Source organism: Spermophilus citellus, assembly GCF_964194105.1.
Source record: "Spermophilus citellus genome assembly, chromosome: 15".
Lineage (NCBI taxonomy): Eukaryota > Metazoa > Chordata > Mammalia > Rodentia > Sciuridae > Spermophilus > Spermophilus citellus.
This window is the reverse complement of record NC_138195.1, coordinates 65,225,198-65,246,775: the sequence shown is the minus strand read 5'-3', so window position 1 is coordinate 65,246,775 and position 21,578 is coordinate 65,225,198. Positions and strand designations below refer to the sequence as shown.

The window sequence follows — 21,578 nt, the reverse complement described above, 5'->3', positions numbered from 1 at the left end:
TATTTCTTGAAGTAATCTCTTTCAACCTTTATTTGCTCTTTTATCTCTTTTTTGGTGTGATTGATGGGCACCTGAATTTGTTCTCTTATCTCTTTGTTGGAGGGATTGATTTTTGCCTGTATCTGCTCACTTAGGTTGTTTTTAAATTCCAAAATCATTTTAATTATGTATGTTCTGAACTCCTTTTCTGACATTTCACTTACTTGACTATATATGGATTCTGTTGTTGTAGTTTCTTGGTTTGTTTGGGGCACTTTTCTCCCTTGTTTTTTCATGATGTCTATGTGTCCTTCTCTCTTGCAGTGTAGATCTGAGGTATTACTACTTCTGCCTTACTGTGTTATAGTGTGCCTACAGATTACTAGTACTTCACTTTTAAGGGAGAGATCAATATTATAGCACTCAATGTACCCAACGTGCAGCCATATATCAGTTAGCTCCTATTTTTACATTTACAGTTTTGTCACTATAAATAGAAATGATGAGTTTGGTTATCTTCAACCATATAGTCAATAGGTTTGCATAATGGTTTACTGTTTCTGATGGTGGAAGGGGTACTGGGGGATTGGCTGAGATGTTTATGAAGTAGGATGTGAGAATATGAATGTATTAGATTATATGACTAGTGAGAGGATAAATAGGAAGTTGGCTGTTAGTAGGAAAAACAAGAGATAGGCAACCCTATGCAAGTCTCCCCGTTACCTCAGCAACAGAATAACCGCTAGCACCCCTAGTAGAGAAACCTCTGGTGCAGCCAGGCCACAGGGATGTCTTACCAGGTCCTTATTGTTGTCTCTTGATAGAAGTGGCAATATCCCAGCTTTGGGGTGGTGGCAGCCTCAAGCCTGTATGTTTCCTGATGTTGGGCTGTGGGACCACACTTTGGTGAATAAGGAACCCCAGCTCGGGGTGGCTCTGTGTGTGTGTGTGGGGGGGGTGGCTCTGCCCCTGAACTCCATGCTGTAGGTGTGGGATGAGTGTGTGGGCTCTGCCCGGAATTCCAGGCTGCAATGGAACCCTTATCTCATCTCTAAAGATGATGTTTGAGTATAGAAAAGGGTTATTATTTCTAATCCTCTGGTCATAGTTCTCTCCATCAAATTTTTCTATAAGCTTGGGAATTATTATATATGTACAGTAAAACCTTCTCTTTTAAGGTGGACATCATTTGTTTTTAAAGCTATAGTTTCAATGATGGACTAGGCATGATATTTACGTGTCTTTATTACTTGCTTCTAGTTAATACCTATTTTTATTTTGTAGGTCTGCAACAATTTTCCTGTTCTCTTTAATATTTTCTCAGGAAGTCATAAAAAACTTTTTAAGAATTTGACTGATTTGAGACAGTATTTTTTGGAGAAAATAAAAGAACATCAAGAATCCCTGGATATGAACAATCCTCGGGACTTCATCGACTGCTTCCTGATTAAAATGGAAGAGGTAGAACATGAATGACAACTCAGTTATCTAATTGCATCAGCATTTTGCAATTCACTGATTAATTCTATAATTACTAGTCATAGTTAAGTGGTCAGGCAAGACTTTCTTGACAGGCTTTTGAAGCACATATTGCCTTTATGGTTTTGCATGAATTATCATAGAAGAATTAAAATTGAATTGTTAAACAGCTGTAATACATGGATCCTGTTCTATAGATACTCATAATCTACCTGAGGAAAGACAAAATTCACATCTCAGATGAAAAGGGAATGATTTTAAACAAGCTGCAAAATATAAAATTGGAGCCACAAAATGCAAATTGAAATCATTGTTTGTACTCACTGTTCAGGAGAATGGGCAACTACCCAGTGGCCTGCATGTGTAATGATTCCTCAGTGGTCAAGAGCAAGTGACCAAAACATCAAACACTGATTTTATAGGACAGGATTCCTGTTGCCCATTCTAAGACCAAGGAAGTGCAACAGGAATGTAGATCACTGTCCTCACAGCTGCCTGCAGTAGGTCCTGCTTCATGGGGAATAGTAGCTGGTACATAAGACACTGAGATTTATGAAAACTTTTCTTTATCAATTATTTTCCTGGATACTGTTTTTTCAACTAGATTCCAGAGTTCCCAAACAGTTGCTTCAGAGAGTTTATATTAGATCAATAGGGTTTTCTCTGAAAGAACTTATACCTGGAACTTCCTACTCCACTATCTTTTTGAGTCATTACTCCTATATGGTCATCTTTTTTTTAAAGGTTTTTATTCATATGTTAAAATTATTCATAATAGTGGTATATATTGTGATATAGTTCTATATGCACACAGAACAAATTTGCCAGTTCTTTTCCCCAAAATTCCCATTTCCTTCCTTTTCTCCCTTCCCTATTCCCCTTCTCTATTGTTCTTGTTGTTTTTTCCATTTTTGATGTGGTCCCTTTACGTTATTTTTTCTTTAGATGCCACGTATGAGAGAAAACATGTGACCCTTGACTTTCTTTTACTTTTTTTTTGTGGCTCTGGGGATTGAACCCAGGATATTGTGCATGTAAGACAAGCACTTTACCAACTGAGGCATATCCCCAACTCATGACCCTTGTTTCTGAGTCTGGTTTATCACACTTAGAATTATCTCCTCCAGTTCCATCAGTTTCCTTAGAAATGACATTTTATTTTTAAGATTAAGTAAAACTTCACTGTATGTCACATACCATGTTGTTGTAATCTCTCTATCTGTTGAAGGATTCCTATGTGGGTTTCATAACTTGGCTATTGTGAACTGTTTTGCATATGTTACTAGATTATGTGACTTTAATTCTTTTGGATAAATAACCAGGAGTGGTATAACTTGGTCATTTTGTGGTTCCATTTTTACTTTTTTAAGGAATATTCAGACTAATTTTATAGTGATTGTACTGATTTAGAATCGTACCAACAGTATAAAATGTTTTTCCTTCTAATTATTGTTTTTTCCATATATTTTTAATTGCTTCATTGTAGTAGTACACAATTTCAGGATTTGTTGTTACATAATTCATGCATGCACACAATATAACAATGTCATTTAGCCAATATTATTTTCCAGTATTTCTCCTTTCCTCTCACCTCCTCATTTTTCCTGTTCCCTTTCTTCTACTCTACTGATTTACCATTGATCTTTTGTGATTTCCCCAACTTTCTTTTCCTTATTTCATACTTCAGGATAATTACTGAGGGTTGGTATAGCTGGGTCATACAATGGTCCCAGTATTAGTATTTGAGGAACCTTCATAATTATTTACATACGGCTTATACTAATTTTCAACTCCACCAACAGTGTAAAAGTGGTTTTTTTTTTCCCTCCACATCATTTCAGGCATGAATTATGGTTTGTGTTCTTGATGACCGCCATGCTAATTGGAATAAGATGAAATCTCACTGTTTTGAATTTCCCTAATTGCTAACACTGCTGACTATTTTTTCATATACTTGTTGACTGTTCATGTTTCTTCTTTTGAGAAGTGTGTGTTTATAGTTAATTTGTGCACTTATTATTTAAGTTATTTGGGGGTTTTTTTTGGTGGTGTTTTTTTGAGGTCTTTGTGTATTCTCCTTATTAATCCTCTACCAGAAGAATAGCTAGCAAAGTTTTCTCTCCCATTTTGTTGGTTGTCTCTTCATACTCTTACTTATTTCCTTTGATGCCCTTCCATTTATTTATTTTTGATTTTATTTCTAGATTTTTAGGAGTCTTATTGTAGAAGCCAATGCTTATATCTATCAGTTGGAGTGTTGCCCTTCTGTTTTTTTCCCCCCAGAAATTGCTGTGTTTCTTATCTAATTCCTAGGTCTTTGATCTACTTTGAGTTGATTATGAGAAGGATGAGAGAGAGGAATGTAGTTTTCTTCATTTACATATGGACATCCAGTTTTAAACAAAACAAAACAGAACAAATATGACTTTTCGCCAATGTTTATGTTTGGCGCCCCTGTCAAGGATTAGATCACTGTATCCATGTGGGTTTATCTTTATGATTTCATTCCCATTAATCTACATGAAAGCATCAGGTAGTCTTTGTTGCCAGAGCACTATAATATAATTTGAGATGATGTATTGTGATGCCTCTGGCATTGCTGTTATTGCTCCATATTGCTTAAGCTATTCTGGGCCTTTTATTTTTCCAAATGAATTTTAGGACCTTTTCTTCCAGTTCTGTGAAGAATGGCATTGTTATCTTGATCGGGATTTCACTGAATCTATAGATTGCTGTGGTAATAAGGTCATTTTGATAACCATATAGATGTTATCTACATGGTTATCTAACTCTGTAGATAACTCTGTCTATTCAAGAACATGGGAAGTCTTCTTCCCTCCCTCCTAGGTCGGCTTCAGTTTCTTTCTTCATTGTTCTGTCATTTTAATCATAGACTTTTCATCTCCTCGGTTCGATTTTAGGCTTTGAGTTTTTTTTAGGCTATTATGAATGAAACTGGGGTCCTGATTTGTTTTTTTAGTGGATTCATTATTGCTGTATGTAACAGTTATTGATTATTTTTAATATTTTGATCTTATAGCCCGCCACTGTTCTTAACTGGTTTTCTGAAACAACCCTGGAAATCTTCTGGTGAAGTTATTTTGGGTTTTCCAAATACAGACTCATATCATTTGCAAACAGTGATATTTGATTTCTTTCTATCCTATTTGTATCATGTTTATTTTTTTTTTCGCCTGCCTAATTGCTCTGACTAAAATATCAAGTACTTTTTTAAGTAGAAGAAGTGACAGTGGACATCTTTGTCTTTTTCCTGAGTGTGGAGAAAAATGTTTTCAGTTTTCTTTTCCCATTCACTATATGATGGCTTGAGTTTCAACTTCCCTTATGATATTCAGGGAAGTTCTTACTATTCTTACTTTCTTCATCATTTTTTAACATGAATAGGTGCTAGATTTTGCCCCTGGTTTTTCCTGGATTTATTGAGAATGCCATGTGATTATGATTCCTTGATTCTACTTATGTAATGGATTATGTTTACTGATTTGTAGGTATTGATCCACCCATTCTTGAATCCCTGGAATGAAACAAATTTGATCATCATGTACGATTTTTAGAATTTGTTCTTTTTTAGATGTATAATCTTATTGTGCTTTCAAACATGATTTGCCAATATTTTACTATTCATTTGTGTTTATTTATTAATTTCTAGTTTTCTTCCCATGATGAGTTTTTACCTGTTGGGGGGGGTCACAGTGATATATTTCATAAAATTAAGTGGGACTTACCCCCCCTCCCACTCACACTTTCTATTTCATGGAATCATGAGGAAGAGCTGCGCTAGTTTTTCTTTAAAGGCCCGATGGCATTCAGATGAGAACCTATCTGTTCTGTTTTTTTTTTTATGGAAAATTTTTTAGTACTGCTTCAGTCTTGTTGTTTGTAATTGGTATGATTAAGTTTTCTATGTCTTGGTTCAATTATTGCAGGCAGCATCTGGATATAAATTTGTCCATTTCATCTAGATTTTCCAATTTATTGGAATAGAAGTTTTAAAGGCAGTCCAAAATAATCCTCTGGATTTCAGAGATACTCTGGAACTAGCTTCTTTTTCATGTCTAATTTTGTTAATTTATATCTTCTCTCTTTTGCTTATTTTGGCTGTTTTATCAGTCTTGTTTGATCCCTTCAAAGAACCAAGTCTTTGTTTCATTGATCCTTTGTACTTTTTTGTTCTCTTATTAATTTCAGCTTGCATCTTAATTATTTCATTCTTTCTATAATATTTGAGATTATGTTGTTCTAAATTTTCTAAATCTTGGAGATGCATTATTAGGTATTTGGGCTATTTCAGATTTTTTAATGTATTCATTCATGGTTTATAAACCCTTGTCTAAGAACTGCCTTCCTAGGGTTCCAGAGATTCTGGCATGTTGCATCTCTATTGGTTGACACCAAGATATGCCAACATCTGGAGCAGCAGCCAAGCTTCCAGCGACCATGGATACAGCAGTCTCTCTACCTGCATCATTCTGCACATTGTAACATCTTTCTAGATATTCCATAAAATATCTTTATGCAAGCATGGTGCTGCCATGGTCTCCTCTCAAATGGATGTGGTCTTGCCAATTCCTGAGAGGCCCTCAAACCATCTTTCCTATTGTCTCTTTTTAAAATAACAACATTATTTAGTGGCTGTAATGTTTTTAACAACCACAAATTCTGTATCCCAGTTTTACTTGGATTTTTATGGCCAAACATCAGTTTTTCAAATCTTTCTGCTTTTATTTCTGCCTCTGGTTATCACAGTACAGTTGGCTAAAAGTCACTAGAAAGATCTATGACACACGCTGAATGCTGTATTGCCTTGAAATTTCTTCTGCCAGATTAATTAGTTTAGGACTATTAAATTCAGCCTCACAGATAGTCTCAGGGTACTGGAAAAATGTAGAACATACTGGAGCATAACATGAATGCCCTCCAGTTCAATTTCCAAGAGTCCCCTTGTTTGAAACCAAGTGAGCCCAGTTTTAACTGTCCACAGTTATGTCAGCCTTCTGGTTTTCTGAGTGCCCACCAGAATCACTCTTTAAGCTCCACTTACAACATGCTAATGCTTTTGCAGCTTGCATCTCTAAACTTCAAAATTCCTCCTCCATCAAATGAATCCCAAAGATTTATTAACCACATGGAAAGGTTAGACACAGCAGTGGCCCCAATTCCAATACCATTTTTTTTCTTTTGGTCAACTTTTTCTTTGTTGTGACCCCAGATCTGACAAGAACAACATAGAAGAGGAAACATTTATTTTGGCTCATGGTTACAGAGGTTCAATCTGTGTTTGCTGATTCCACATCCCTGGACACAAAATGAGGCAAAACATCTTGTGTCTTTTATTCTGTTATTTTTTTTGCCAATACTATGCTATTTCATTACTAAAACTCTGTAGTATAATTTGAGATCAGGTATTAAGATGCTTCCAGAATTGTTCTTATTCCTCAGTATTGCTTTAGATATTCTGGGTCTTTGGTTTCTCAGTATAAATTTTTAGGGCTGATTTTCCTATTTATGTGAAGAGTATCATTTGTATTTTGATCAGGATTGCATTAAATCTATAGGTGATTTTGATTTTATCGCCATTATAATAATATTAATTCTGCCTATTCAGACACATGGGTGATTTTCCCATCTTCTTTGATTCTCTTCTATTTCTTTTTTTGGTATTCTATGATTTTCAGTGTAGATATCTGCACTTTCTTGGTTAGATTCATTCCTAGTAATGTTGCCATTTTGAGGCTATTTTGAATGGAATTGTTTTCCTGAATGCTTTCTCAGAAGATTCATTATTGGAATACAGGAAAGCAATTGATTTTTGTATGTTGATCTTGTATCCTGCTATATTCACGATTTTTTAAAAATTAGTTCTACACATCTGGGATTGAACTTAGGGGAACTTGACCACTTAGCCACATTTTGTATTTTAGTTAGAGACAAGGTCTCACTGAGTTGCTTAGTGCCTTGCTTTTGCTGAGGCTGGCTTTGAACTGGTGACCCTCCTGCCTCAGCCTCCAGAGCTGCTGGGATTACAGGTGTGCAGCAGCACCATGCCTGGCCTTGGGGAGGGGTACTTCTAAGTATAGGATCATGTCATCTGAGTTTATTTTCTGCTCAAATGTGACTTTGTTGGACAATTATGTCTGCTTTTCTTAAACTTAGAGGCAGATATTCATGTATCTAATGGGAAAGGAGCTTCATCTTCCCTACTGAGCCACCACTCATTGAATGGTATGGCTGTCTGTTGTTTTATTAATTCTCTTTCTACTGTAGCACCTGATATTTTTGGTATTCACCTGTCTGCTGCCTTAATGAAAATTTCCCACAGTCTTCCGACCTCAGTTTTTCTCTGTAGAACTGATGTTTTAATTCATACTTGGGGAGCTGCTACTCTGTTGTGGGTTCCTTTGGTCTTCCATTTTCTTTAATTGCAGTACTTCTATTTTAATGACACTAAATGTTTCACTGCCTATTGCACAATATATTCCTATTTGGGTCTTCTTTGAAATTTTGATTGGACAATCTTAGAAAACTAGGTAAAGTCAATATTACCTTATCCAGGAAATATGCCTGTTGTTTACATATTATTGACCATCCTATACTCCACCTGGAGCTTATATAAGCCCCATTAAATAAATTCTCACCTGTGAACTTGTTATAAAAATACATATTTTATATATGTAATTCATGTGTTAGGGTTATTTTGTATTTTCAAATCTTTAGTCAATATTTAAAGTTAACCTTTGTTGATGTCAACTCTGTGGCAAGTAATACCCTCAGTCCAAAATCAAAATTAGTTGTTCTTATCGAGTACTTTCTATTTCTCAATTTCCAATGTATGAGAGCTCTATCGAGTCAGCCCCTTATCCTCAGAATCTGCATTATCTCTACTCTTTCCCTTAATTCTCAATGAACAGTTAATACCTAAACTCTCTGTCTTTGTGTTTGTGGTGTATTTTTCAATTTGTATCTTAAGAACAGGGTGAATTTCCTGGTGAATTTATTCTTATAATTTTTTCCTAAGTTATCTGTTGCCTCACATATGAAATATACTCTCTTTCCAATTCATTCTCTTTTGTTTATTTTAGACTGTGCTGCCATATTATCTTTTGCATATTTTCCAGTTCCTAATGAGTGTGTGGGAAATCCTAATTCCAAGTAAATTCTTTATCAGAAGAAGAAAATTGCATGTTCTTGATTTATATAATTTTATCTACCATGATGTGGCCGTAATTTACCTATTTGTATCAATTATTATCATCTTTATGTACAAATAAAGGAAAACCAATTACCAGAAATTTAAAAATTGTATTTAGTCATCTAACATATAAGGAAGACTTGTGGTGGGCTAGACTAGGTTTAGTACCATAGCCGAGAAACATCAGAGACTCAGGTGCCTTCCATTTTCCTGCACCATATGTTGCATGTGGTTTGTCCCCTCCAAAACTTATGTTGAAAGTTGTTTCTCAATGAAACAGTATTGAGAGGTGCCAGGACAGAATAAATCTCTTTTCTTTGTAAATCACACAGTTTCCGGCAATCTGTTATAGCAACAGAAAATGAAATCACACATTGTACTTAATATACTAGCTTTTATCTTCATGATTAAATCTTGCAATCTCAAAATGATTTCTGTCTGGCCTACACTATGGGTCTATCATTTTATGTATATATATTATGTAGGAAGAAGGAAAGAGAAATGGCATCAACAGACTTTCCCTTGTATTTTATTGATAAGAAATATGATGCATGTCCTTCCTAGTTGCAAATAGGATGGTGAATAGAATCTTTAGGCAACAAGGTGCAAACAGACATTTAGTCAATTTATCTGTAGTTTACCATATCACACAGTAGCTTTTAATAATATTGTAGTCTTTTGATTCTCTGTTGGCCTAATTTTATAACCGTATGATTGTAAATTATTATAAATAAATTAATTGTGAAATAAATGCATTGAATTATTTATAGGAAAAGGGCAATCCACAGACTGAATTTACCACTGAAGCCTTAATAAACACTGTTAATGATCTGTTTGGAGCTGGAACAGAGACAACAAGCACTACTCTGAGATATGGACTCCTGCTCCTTCTGAAGCACCCAGAGGTCACAGGTATGACTGCAGATGGTGAGCAGGGTGCATTTTACAATAGAAACTTGGCAAGACACTTCTAGTGTCCTCCACCTTATTTCTCTTAAGAAGTTTCCTTATTGAATGTGCTGTGTCACCAGAGTACAAATGCAAATTACTTCTTCTAAAGTGTGAGAGGAGGAATAGAGGAAACAGGCAACAAACCTTCAACAATTTTCTGAAGCATAGAGGGCAGAAGAAAGGAATACAACTTGGCAGAGAGTTTCAAACTGTAGCCTGTATGTCAGAAGAAGAAGTTGTAATACTGTGGAAAAGCCAATCTGTGTACCTAAAAATATCCATAAGGTTCAGCATTTAGAAGCACCATATATCAAACAAATTAGAGAAAATTGAGGCAGAAAATAGGAGTCCCTCTATGTGCAGGTACCCTCTGCATCCCCTTTGAGCAGTTAACTGTTTTCCTCTCATAGGAACAGAGGTTTACTCTTTAGAAAAACTGAAATAAGGGGTCCTGTAATCAATTTTAGAACATCAAAATAAAGTTTAAAAAAATCACATAAACTTTTAGAAATATACCAGGTCTTATGTTAAGAAGAATGAATCAGAAGGGCATCAGAGTTCCAAAGAGCATTGATTATATTGTGTGTTAATAGAAAATGTAAGAGCCGGGTGTGGTGGCACAAGACTATATTCCAACTATTGGGAGGTTGAAGCAGGAAGCTGAGTGGAAGTCAAGACTAGCCTGAGCCAGTCTGTCTCAAAATAAAACCAAAAGGCTTTAGGTATGGCTCAGATGTAGAGGGCCTCTGGATCAATCCCCAGGACAAACCAAACCAAACCAAACCAAACCAAAAAACACCACCTAAAAGAAAAATCCATACTAACACAAAACAACAACAACAACAACAACAACAACAACACCCCCATGTTTTTAAATCCATCTTTGGTACAAATTTATTCCCCTTTTTCATTTTCACAGGAAGATACTGAGCATATGCTCCATCCAAATATTTGCAGTCAAGGCAGAGCCAGTCAGGGGTTTCAGGAATCAAGAGAATTTATGTATAAAGATGGGAGTTTAAGGGAGTGAGGGAGGATCCTGAACACTAGGCCTAGGAAACAACCAATTGTCCACATTAAGTATACAGCAGGTGTAATCAAAGATAAAGAAAATAAAAGAGAGAATCTAAAGTTTAAACATTTAGAAATTATTTCTAGAAGTTTGAAACATCAATCTAAGCATTTATATATAAGATAATAACCAGAAAATTAGGAATTGGCATAAGTTGTTCAAATATAAGTTAAACATATGCAATGAATGAAACATTAAACATTATTTATGTGGTCATAATGGTGTAAACACAGTATATTGATAAGATCAAAAATTGTGATCAAGATATATAGCAATGGAGAGGGTAAGAATTTCAGGCATGTGGGTGTGCACATTTGTTTGTGGTGTGTATTTTACATGGAGTAGGAATGGATCTTGATCTTCCTTACCAGGAAATCATTAGAAATTTTCTAAAATTGGATAAATCAAGAAACAAAAATAGATAATTATTTAGGAATAGGAATATTCAGAAGATTTCTAGAATGATTCAAAATGGCTATCCTTAAGGAATGAGAGATTGGAAAGGGTTCCACTGAAAACCACACATGCACTCATACACAAAAAACACACACGTTCACGCATAGACATGCGATCATATAGATCCATTAGTAGAATTTAGTTTTATAATGTCATGTTATTTTGGTATAAAATTAATATTTTTTTCTGTTTTTCTTTCTGAAGTGATAATTCTTTAATTAGTTATGTGATGACTTGATATTTTGAAACATTTATCATTTATAATTATATTTGATATGTATGCTAATATATGAGGCTTATATAAGTTTGTAGATATATTTTAATACCTAGCTTATAGGAGAGTCTTAAATGCATATGACTAATAGTATATGTATGTATGTATTTATCTATGTTTAGCAGTATTTGTTGATAGATATTGATAAGTACATATAGATAATATCATGGTGATCATTTCTTAGGTATAGAAGTATTTATTGCATATAAGTCATGTTTCTAGTACCTCCTGGATACTCATTAATGCTTCATATAACCCTAAAATATTTAAGAATTATACTATTTTTCTCTTTTTCATTAGTTCTCATTTGTATCTTATCAGCTAAAGTCCAGGAAGAGATTGACCATGTGATTGGCAGACACCGCAGCCCCTGCATGCAGGACAAGAGCAGTATGCCTTATACAGAGGCTGTCCTGCATGAGATCCAGAGATACATTGACCTCCTGCCAACCAGTCTTCCCCATGCAGTGACCTGTGACATTAAATTCAGAAACTACTTAATTCCCAAGGTATTATTTCTCCCACATTGCACTTCAGTGCTCTTGAAGTTCCCAACTTAGCAGAATGGTCCCAATCCTCTGCCAGAACAAGAGGAGAGAAGTACAAAACTCACCCATGCAGCACCTAGACTCACTGCTGGGCCAAGACTAGGTTATGAAGCTCCCTAACTGTTCCTGACATCCAGCAGGGTCAACTCTCCCAATTTCTTCTGCTCCTTCCAGTTTGTTTTGTCTACTCTCAGCTGTTTACATTTCCAAACAAATTTCAGAATCAGTCTGTTAATTTTCTAAAACACTCTCCTGGGATATTTTTCAGCATAATATGAAATCGATAGATCAGCTTGGAAAGAATTGACATCTTGATATATAGAATATTTCAGTTATTGCACATTGTGTATGTTCTCATTTGGATTTTGTTTATTTTTTTTCAATAATGTTTTATTTTCAATGGAGTGGTTTCCACACTTTTTGAAAGAATTTTTAATTAAGTAGTTAACATTTTGAAAGCTAATATGGATTGTACAATTTAAATAATGCCTTTTCCATTTTGCTGTTCTTGGCATAAGAGCATATAGTTACAGTTTTATGACTTTATATCTAGAATTCTTATTAACTTTGTTAATCGTTGATAATAATTTGTGTTTAGATTCATTTGCAATGTCTTATGTACATTTCCTTGCTATCTGGTTAGTGTTGGTTTTATTACTATATCCAATTCTAGTGAGCTTAATTTTTCTTCTTACGTAATTGTACTGGCTGAAATTTCTAGCACAGGGTTGAATAGAAGTGGTGTGTTGAACAAGCTTTTAATTTTTTGGACTCTAGCAGGAGGTGAAGATTTAACATCATATTACTGAGTGTAATGTTTTATGCACATTTTGGCAGAAGTTTCCATTTTTCTTATTTGTGTTTGGTGTTTTCTTATAGTATATCATTTATGTTTGACAGTAATGTACAAGTTTATCAAATGGATTCTCTGCATCCATTGATCATGTGTTGATGGTCATATTTTTTGGTCTTTCTTCACTAACTATTCATATTTTATGTACAGACACATAGCAGAACTTAATCTTCTGTTTCAGTTTGTTAAAGACTTTTGTTTCTTCCCATATTTTTATTATTGCATTATTTTTGTCCATATTGATGGGATTTGTTGTTACATATTCAGGCCTGCACATGATATAACAGTATAATTTCACCAATATCACTTCCGAGCATTTTAATTCACATTTTTGACAGATTATTCTCCAATTTTTCTTCTTGAAATTTCTTTGTTGTATTTCTGTCAAAGAGAAGCTTGGTGTCATAGATAAGGGAGATCATATTTCCTACTTTGTGACTATTTTTATTGGCTTTCTATCCCCCACCCTCTTGTTTTTGTGGTCTCTTAGTTGTGTCTTTGGAATGCCTAACAATATTTTTCTAAGTACAGTCATATAAGAAAAGCTGCAGTTTCAGATGATGTTCGTCTTCTTTGAGAAAGGTTTCTACCCCCGCTCCACTAGATAGTCAGTATGCTACAACACCTCTTACCCTGACTCAGAATTGTTGACTAACACAGTTGAAAATTGACCAAAACTCTCAACCAACTTCTGAGGTTCCTCCAGCTGTGCATTCTTGGACCAATTTTTACCTCAGCAGCTTTTCCAATGAGTCTAATATAAAGTTTCTATATTTATTTAGACTTTTTGGTCAGTATGCTCCAAGCTACTCCATTTCACTTAAAGCTGGAACATATTACTAATGAAATTTACAATTTGTAAAACTAAAAATTGTGTTAAATGGTCAAAAAAGAATTATGATTTTAGTAGGTTAGAAATACTTTTTTCGTCTTCTGGAGAAAAAGGAATGGAGGATCTTCTAGAGAGAAGTAATGGGCCTTGATCTGGTGATGACAGTTTTCAGACAAGGGTTCTTTTTTTTTTCCAGTTCACTCTGTTTTCAGCAAAGAATACTTGGCCTCTGTTGACGATGGAGGGCCCAGTGCTAAAGGGAATGAGCTACTCCTTTCTGCATGGTACAATCAGAAGTTTCGATGCTGCATAGCTTACTTTAATGACTCCCATGTGAATTATGAAAATAAGTTCTGCTATCACAGGATTGAGCCACTCAGCAAGGTGGACATATGGTCTAAGATAACTTGGCAAACTTCTTCCTTAATGGTCTAGATAGTAAATGTTTCAGTCTTTTCGGCAATAGGGTCTCTTGTCACTTCTTGTCTCTGCCATAGTTACACAAAAGCCCTCATATATGATATGTAAGTGAGTGAAAAATGTGTATTCCAATATGGATGGACAGTGATTTTTAGAATTTGCACGTCACAAAATACATATATTTTTCAATTTAAAAGTTGCTAGATAAAAGGCTATACATGAACAGATGACAGACTAGATTTGGATGGGTTGTGATTTACTAATTACTGGTCTGCGCCCTGTTCAAAGAACTTGCTGAATGACAGAAATGTTCTATGTCTCTGTTGCCCAATACAGTAGTTACTAGCTACTCATGCCTCTTCAGTGCTTATAATATGATTAGGGAAAATAAGAAATTTAAATTAATTTAATTTGTTTATAGCCATTTACTATGTATTTTTTGAAATATCAGAAGACAGCAGTCAAATGTTACCAAAGAAAAATATAAGGGGAAGAAAATGCTACTTACCCTGATTTGGTCATCACACATGTAGGCACCACAAGAAAGTACATATTTAAAAAGAAATTGTTCACCACCAAAAGCCCTGAAAGCAAAAGAATGCATTTTAGTGCTGTCTCACTAAGTGGCCAAAATTAAATTAAATTTGGACGAATCACTTATATTCTCTTTTATTATATTCTCCTTATATTTGTATGAAATATTCATTTATTTTTCTAAAAATACCCATGTATTTGATTCTATGATATTATCCTACATTACCCCATTGGAAGTATCATAAATATCTAGAGTGCACACATCATAATGCCTTTCTAAAATGTTAATCAGTCTGACAATGGAGCAATTGCAATTCATACTTAAGGACTGAATCAGAAATGTGGGCACAGTAAAACTGCCCCCCTCAACACACACACACACACACACACACACACACACAATTATAAAATGGTTGATGAAACAATTCTGAGAAGGATGACTTCCTCTGAGATGTAGAGGAGTCAATGATAATGACTGCATCAAAAATATTCATCTTTTTTTTTTTATTGAGGAGTTCTTATTTCTTAGTGAGCAAAATACAGAATCCGGATCACAGTTGCATACATAGGGAAGAGGGTGAAAGAGGTGTCACTTGTGTGAAAGAGTACTACCCTATAAATACACTAGAATATGACAGAACAATATGACAGAATATGAAAACAACAAAAAAATGCATTGAATATGACAGAATCAAGTCTTTCATTTCTGCCCATTTTACCTTCATTCATTCTTTCTCTAACACTCTTCTTTATATAGGTCCAAGTTTCTTTTTTAAATTTTTTATTGGCATATAATAATTACACAGAATAATAGTACATTTCATTGTGGCCAATTCATAATGCACATAACATAATTTGATCAATTTCATTCCTCAGTACCTTCTTTTGTCCTCCTGTACTCCCCTTCCTCTTGATCCTCTCACTAGACTCTACTGGTTTCCCTTTAATGTGTCTTTTTAATATATCTCTCCTTTTAATTTTAATGTATCTGTCTTTCTCTCTCTTTTTTTAATGCAGCAGGACCTGTTTTAGATTCATTTTCATTTACATGTATTAGTAGTTCATTCCCCTTTATTACTGAATAGTATTCCTTCCATTACAAAGAATACCATGAATTTATTCTCTACTCTGAGTGAGATGCAAATTTTTGGTTCTTTCTTGCTTTTGGCTTTTAAAATATAAGCAATATGAACATTTGTGTAAAAATGTTGAGGTGGACTATATTTACTTTTCTATTAAGTAAATACCTAAGACCGAGATTATTGCATAATTTCTTAACTTTATGCTAAACTGACAGACTCAATTCAATATTTTATTTTATAATTTGTGCTTTATTTCCTATGTAAAAAATATTTGCTAGTACAAGATTGCATAATTTGTCTTTATATTTTTCTAGAATTTTAATAGTTTTAGTTCCTACATTTAAATTGGTGATTCATTTCAAGTTAATTATTTGTGGTATGAAATAATGGTCATGCAATTCATTCCTTTCCTTTCCTTTTCTTGAGTCAAGATTTCTCTATGTTTCACAAGCTGGCTCCAAAGTCCTGGGTTCAAAGCAATCCTGATGCCTTAGCCTCCTTTGCAGTTGAGGCTACAAGTATATGCCATCATGCCAAGCCTATGTGTTTCTCAAAAGTGTCCAGTCACTCTAGTACAATTTTTTTGAAAATATCTTTCTATTTTCAAGAAATATTTGTATCTTCAGGAACCATTACATGATCCAATATACCACTCCTCTGCATTTATCCTAAAGACTTAAAGTGAGCATACTAATGTGATACATGCATTGCCATGGCCATGATCATAGCAGCATAATTCGTTACAGTCTATATATGGAACCATCTTGAATATCAATCAACAGATAAATTAATAAAGAAAATGTGGTATACATATATATACAACGGAGTTTTGTTCAACCATAAAAAACGAAACTATGTCATATCCAGGAAAAGAGATGGTCTTTTCCTGGATATGACATAGTTATATGCATAATGCAGGATGAGAGCATTATGTTAAGCAAATTAGTCAAACTCAGAAAGTCACGGGACATATTTTTACTGTTACATGTAGAAGTTAGAAAAAATTCATAAAGAATTATCAGTGGAGAAGACAAAAGGGACCAGGGGGACTTAGGAGGTGAGGAAAGAAGAAGGTGATTAGGGAATGATACTGACCAAATTATAGTGTTATATTATATGCAAGCATGAATGTAAAATAAAAAATCCTACCATCATGTATAATTGTAATCTACCAAAAATGTGAAAAAAATAAACATTTTTCACATTCTTATTTAAAACAAAAATGGAATATTAAAAAACTTTAGCATTAATTTGTGATCTTCAACATTTCACATTTCTATGGAGAATCAAATTTTGTGACAATGATAAATATTCATTCAGTTAGTTTTTGGTGTACATTTTATTATTCCAGAAAGGTCTTATAAACAATATCCAGGACATTTCAAGAGCTGACAAAGACCCATTTTAAAGCATAATCCTATACAAGATGTGTGAAAACTGAAGTGATAAAATAAGTATTGAGTAGGGGCAGACACTAGCATCCAAGTTTGATGATAAAGAGAACAGAAGGTTTGGTACTTACGTACTCAAGTTCTCACTACTTCAAATGCTTTGGAGGCATTTTAGCAAGGTCGCAGCCACTGGAATTAAACTCATGCATTTATTACTTGGTTGCCTAATTGGAAATATCACTGCTCTTCTTTGGACAAGGGTTTCTTATCGTAATATTTGGACTAAGTAAAGTCCAAAATTTCCTCTAGCTCCATGACTTCTTTACAACTTGGTTTATCTGTGTCTGTTCATTGCAGGGTACAACCATAATGACATCACTGACATCTGTGCTGCATGACAGCAAAGAATTCCCCAATCCAGAGAAGTTTGACCCTGGCCATTTCCTGGATAAGAGTGGCAAATTCAAGAAGAGTGACTACTTCGTGCCTTTCTCGACAGGTAATAGAAATTTATTTCCATTGGTTTTTATTCCCACTCAGGGGAGAAAAACTTGGGATCACTTAATCTTGACAATGTTTATTTGGGGGCTGGTAGAACTGTTCTTTGCACATGTCAGGAGCAACACTTCCAGTGCCCATGCACTGTCCAAGATCAGGCTACAAAGTCATACCTGGGTCTAATTACTGGGGTGTTGGGAAAATTGACCTCGTTCTTCCAAAGTCAGAAAGCTACAGAGAAAGTAGATTGAGTCATGCCTCAAAATACAACACTGTACTCCCAGAACTCTTCTTAGAAGATTCAACTCATCTCCACTGTCCTCATTTGCCCTCTGAAAGATATCTAACTACACAATTTTAGTGAGTATCTTCCATGTGGCCCGTCTCATTCCTCTGCTGATCTCTGGGCATGGTAAGTATCTACAGCACAGAATGGGCCACCCAAAGCATCCCACAACCCAGTTAGTCAAGCAGATGGAGAGATAGATTGTTGTAATCCAATATGACTAATCCTGTGGGAGAGAAGAAAGGATTGACTGTTCATAATTGCAGAGGGAGAAAATGCCGCCTGCCTTTTCTCTCAAACCACACAGTGAAGCATAACATGAATTGACTACTGTTCAAATAGAAGAAAGAACATTAGAGCTGCTTCATAAGAGGCCAAGAAAAAGGACTAAAGAGAGGTAAAGGCATTTTAAAGGACAAAAAACCAGAAACTAGGATATTTGCTCTTGATCAAGGATACCAGAGCCTTATGACTGGTAAATGAGGGTCAGCAAACCTTGGGAATAGTGCAGATTATCCTTTAAGAACACCAGACCACCTTTATCTCCCTACATCTAGATCCTCCTTGGAATACAGGACCTTTCATATCTGAAGTGTGTGCTGAGTCTCTGGCATATCATTGCCTGAATTTATTCTTTGACTCTTCAGGCTTGCTTTTAGGTCTGGTACTATAGATACTAATATGAGAAGAGCTGAGCCCTACCTTAATGGAACTCCTATTTCAGGAGGCTAGAAAAATAGAGAATAATGATTCAAACTAACTGTGCTTCAGTGCTGAGTAAAACCAAAGAGGACAGGAATCTACAGCTTACAGGAATCACAAAGCATGTAGAAGAAAAATGAAAAATGTAAAAGAAAAATGGTCTAGGATTTGAGAGAAGTATGAAGTGCATCCTAGTCAAAAGAACAGCATGAGATAAAGCTTGAAATTACATTGTATGTTTAAGGCTGATGAGACTAGATAGATGTGACAAATGGGAGGAATGATCATGTTACTTCAGACTGGGAACAAGGAATACAATTAATCAGCATGTGTTTCTGGGAAAAGATTGATGGAAACATAAAATGTCAAAAGAACAGTCTTAATTTGGACATGGTTAAGAAGTTCTTAGTGTAGAGCTGATGGTCAATAAATATTGATGGAATGAAGAGTGTTGATAAATTAATTATTAGGTGGATATCAGATGTTTCCATCCATTTGTCTAATGAGCCATCCTTTATATTTACTCTCTTAAAAATCTTTAGTTTTAGATGAACACAATATCTTTATTTTATTTATTTAATCTGATGTCACACTGAGGATCAAATCCAGTGCCTCACATATGCTAGGCAAGTGTTCTACCACTAAGCTACAACCCAACCCTATATTTACTCTTTGTCTATCCATCTGTATTCTTCATGTGTCAATCAGAAATAAACTGCACAGAATATTTACCCTCTCTTTTGATTATTTCAGGAAAACGGATTTGTGCAGGAGAAAGTCTGGCCCGCATGGAACTGTTTATATTCCTGACCACCATTTTACAGAACTTTCGCCTGAAATCTGTGGTTGACCCAAAGGATCTTGATAGCACCCCAGTTTTCAATGGACTTATCTCTGTGCCACCTGCATACCGAATCTGCTTCATTCCTGTCTGAAGAAGTGCAGTCTGTCTGGCTGCTGCTGTGTTGTCATCTGGAAATCTTCTCTTTCGGGTTCTTCCTCCTCCTCTACAGGATTGTCTTCTCTGACCTGCTTCTCACCACTCTATTTCTTTGAATTTCAGTGAACATCCAACCCCACTGGAGAGAGTTTCCTAAGTTTCCACAAATGCATGCTTCCTATTCACATATTGTAACACTTGCATTAGCCACTCTATATTTTAACAGCCTTGTGAGTTTTTACTATGGCACCACTGTTAAACCAACGAAAGCCTGGGGGTAATCATGTGAAGTTAAATAAGTCAGGCATGGCAAGATCAAGCCACACGTTTCACTTTTATGTGTAATATAAAAAAAAGTCACACTCTTAGTGATAAGTAATTGTTATAAGAATTTGGGAAGGGGTGACAATGTGAATGGATGGGGAAAGAAGTTAGTTAAATAAAGCGTGATAAAGTGGTCCATGCATGTAATCCCATTGACTGGGCAGTCTGAGGAGGAATGATTGCAATGATAGCCAGCCTCAGCAATTTAGGTAGGTCCTAACATCTAAGAGTGATCCTGTCTTAAAATTATATATAACAAGTGCTGGAGATGTGGCTCAGTGGTTAAACACCCTTGGGTTCAATCACTGGTATCAACAAAACAAAACACAACACCCCCCCCCAAAAAAAAAAAAAAACCTTGGTGATTGCATTGAACATACCTGCAGTAATACAGTAGAATCTATCCATGTCATGATCCTTGACATAAATATATCCATAATGTCCCTTTTATCATGTAACTTAACACATTCATGGGTTAATAGGTTTCAAGGATTAAGATATAGGTGTTTTGGGGTATGAAGTCATTATTCAGCATATGAAATTATTTTTATATCCTATTACTAACAAGATAATTGAGACAAGGCTTTATTAAGTATCTTGTTCAGGCTCACAAGGAGATGAACCTCAGAGTCATCTGGCTTTAGAATAAAGGTTTCTAATCAGTTTATTTTAATTATTATTGGGTTCAGTATCTTTTCGTTTTATAACTTTATTGGCAGGTAATTGACATACAGTTAATATATGTTAATATTTAATGGAGAGAACAAATTTTCAGATTTCAAAGAATAAGAAAGACTTCATAACAAGGATCAAGATTCAGGAAGGACTGCAATTTCTCAAAAGCAGCACAGAACACTAGAAATTACTAGAAATAGGCCTTGAGAATTTTTTTTTGGGGGGGTACCTGGTATTGAACTTAGGGGTGCTTAATCACTGAGCCACATCCACAGCCCTTTTTAATATTTTATTTAGAGACAGGGTCTTGCTGAGTTGCTTAGGGCATCAGTAAGTTGCTGAAGCTGGCTTCGAACTCGTGGTCCTCCTGCCTTAGCCTCCCAAGGGACTGGGATTATAGGCTGTGCTCCACTGCACCAGGCTGCCTTGAGGATTCTCAGAGAAACTGAGAATTTAAACCTAGAAACCTAAATTCAGCCAACTCAACTAATTGATAACAAAATATCAGGGAATTGATTTCCTGTATTAGGAGGAAAGATAGATAGATAGATAGATAGAATGAGAATCAAAGTGATAGTGTAACCATGGTCCACTTTGTGCTTTGAGTATAATCCTTGCTGCTCTGCCTCTGCAACTTATTGTTGAAATGGACATGTTTCTTTCTCTTCTTCTCTCCCTGCTCCTTAATCTCTCCCTTTCCCTAATCTCAGGGGAAACAAGAGTTATCTGTTCCTGGGTGCACACCCACCAAAGGAATAAAGTAATCCAGACTTTGGGGATGGTACCAGAACATCTCAGAAATGACTGTCTCCCAAATTAAAAAGTGAATTACAACACCAACAGAGACCACATGGAATGTAGTCTTTGAGTCACCTCTTTAAATGCTCCCATGTCCTGTTGATGGGCAGAATCAACCACTGGGATAGTAGTGCCCTGGGCTTCTTTTTTGGATCACAATGTAATAAACTTTCTTTTTCCTTTTTCTCTAAATCATGTCCTCATTATTAGATTGGCATCAGGAACAAAGACTGAGATTTCAGCAACACTAATTATAGATACATGGTAAATAGAA

General features: G+C 35.3%; 1 protein-coding gene across 1 annotated transcript in view; it reads left to right on the top strand.

The window, feature by feature from the left end:
- Positions 1-19,502, top strand: part of LOC308634411 (uncharacterized protein) — a gene marked incomplete at both ends in the record, with an annotated part of 79,099 nt that extends 59,597 nt beyond the window's left edge. The window contains 5 exons of the mRNA XM_081268237.1: positions 1,264-1,440; positions 9,439-9,580; positions 11,743-11,930; positions 17,439-17,580; positions 19,321-19,502. Of these exons, the coding sequence (XP_081124363.1) occupies positions 1,264-1,440; positions 9,439-9,580; positions 11,743-11,930; positions 17,439-17,580; positions 19,321-19,502 (831 nt within the window). The remainder of the gene's footprint in view (positions 1-1,263; positions 1,441-9,438; positions 9,581-11,742; positions 11,931-17,438; positions 17,581-19,320) is intronic.
- Between the last annotated feature and the right edge of the window lie 2,076 nt (positions 19,503-21,578).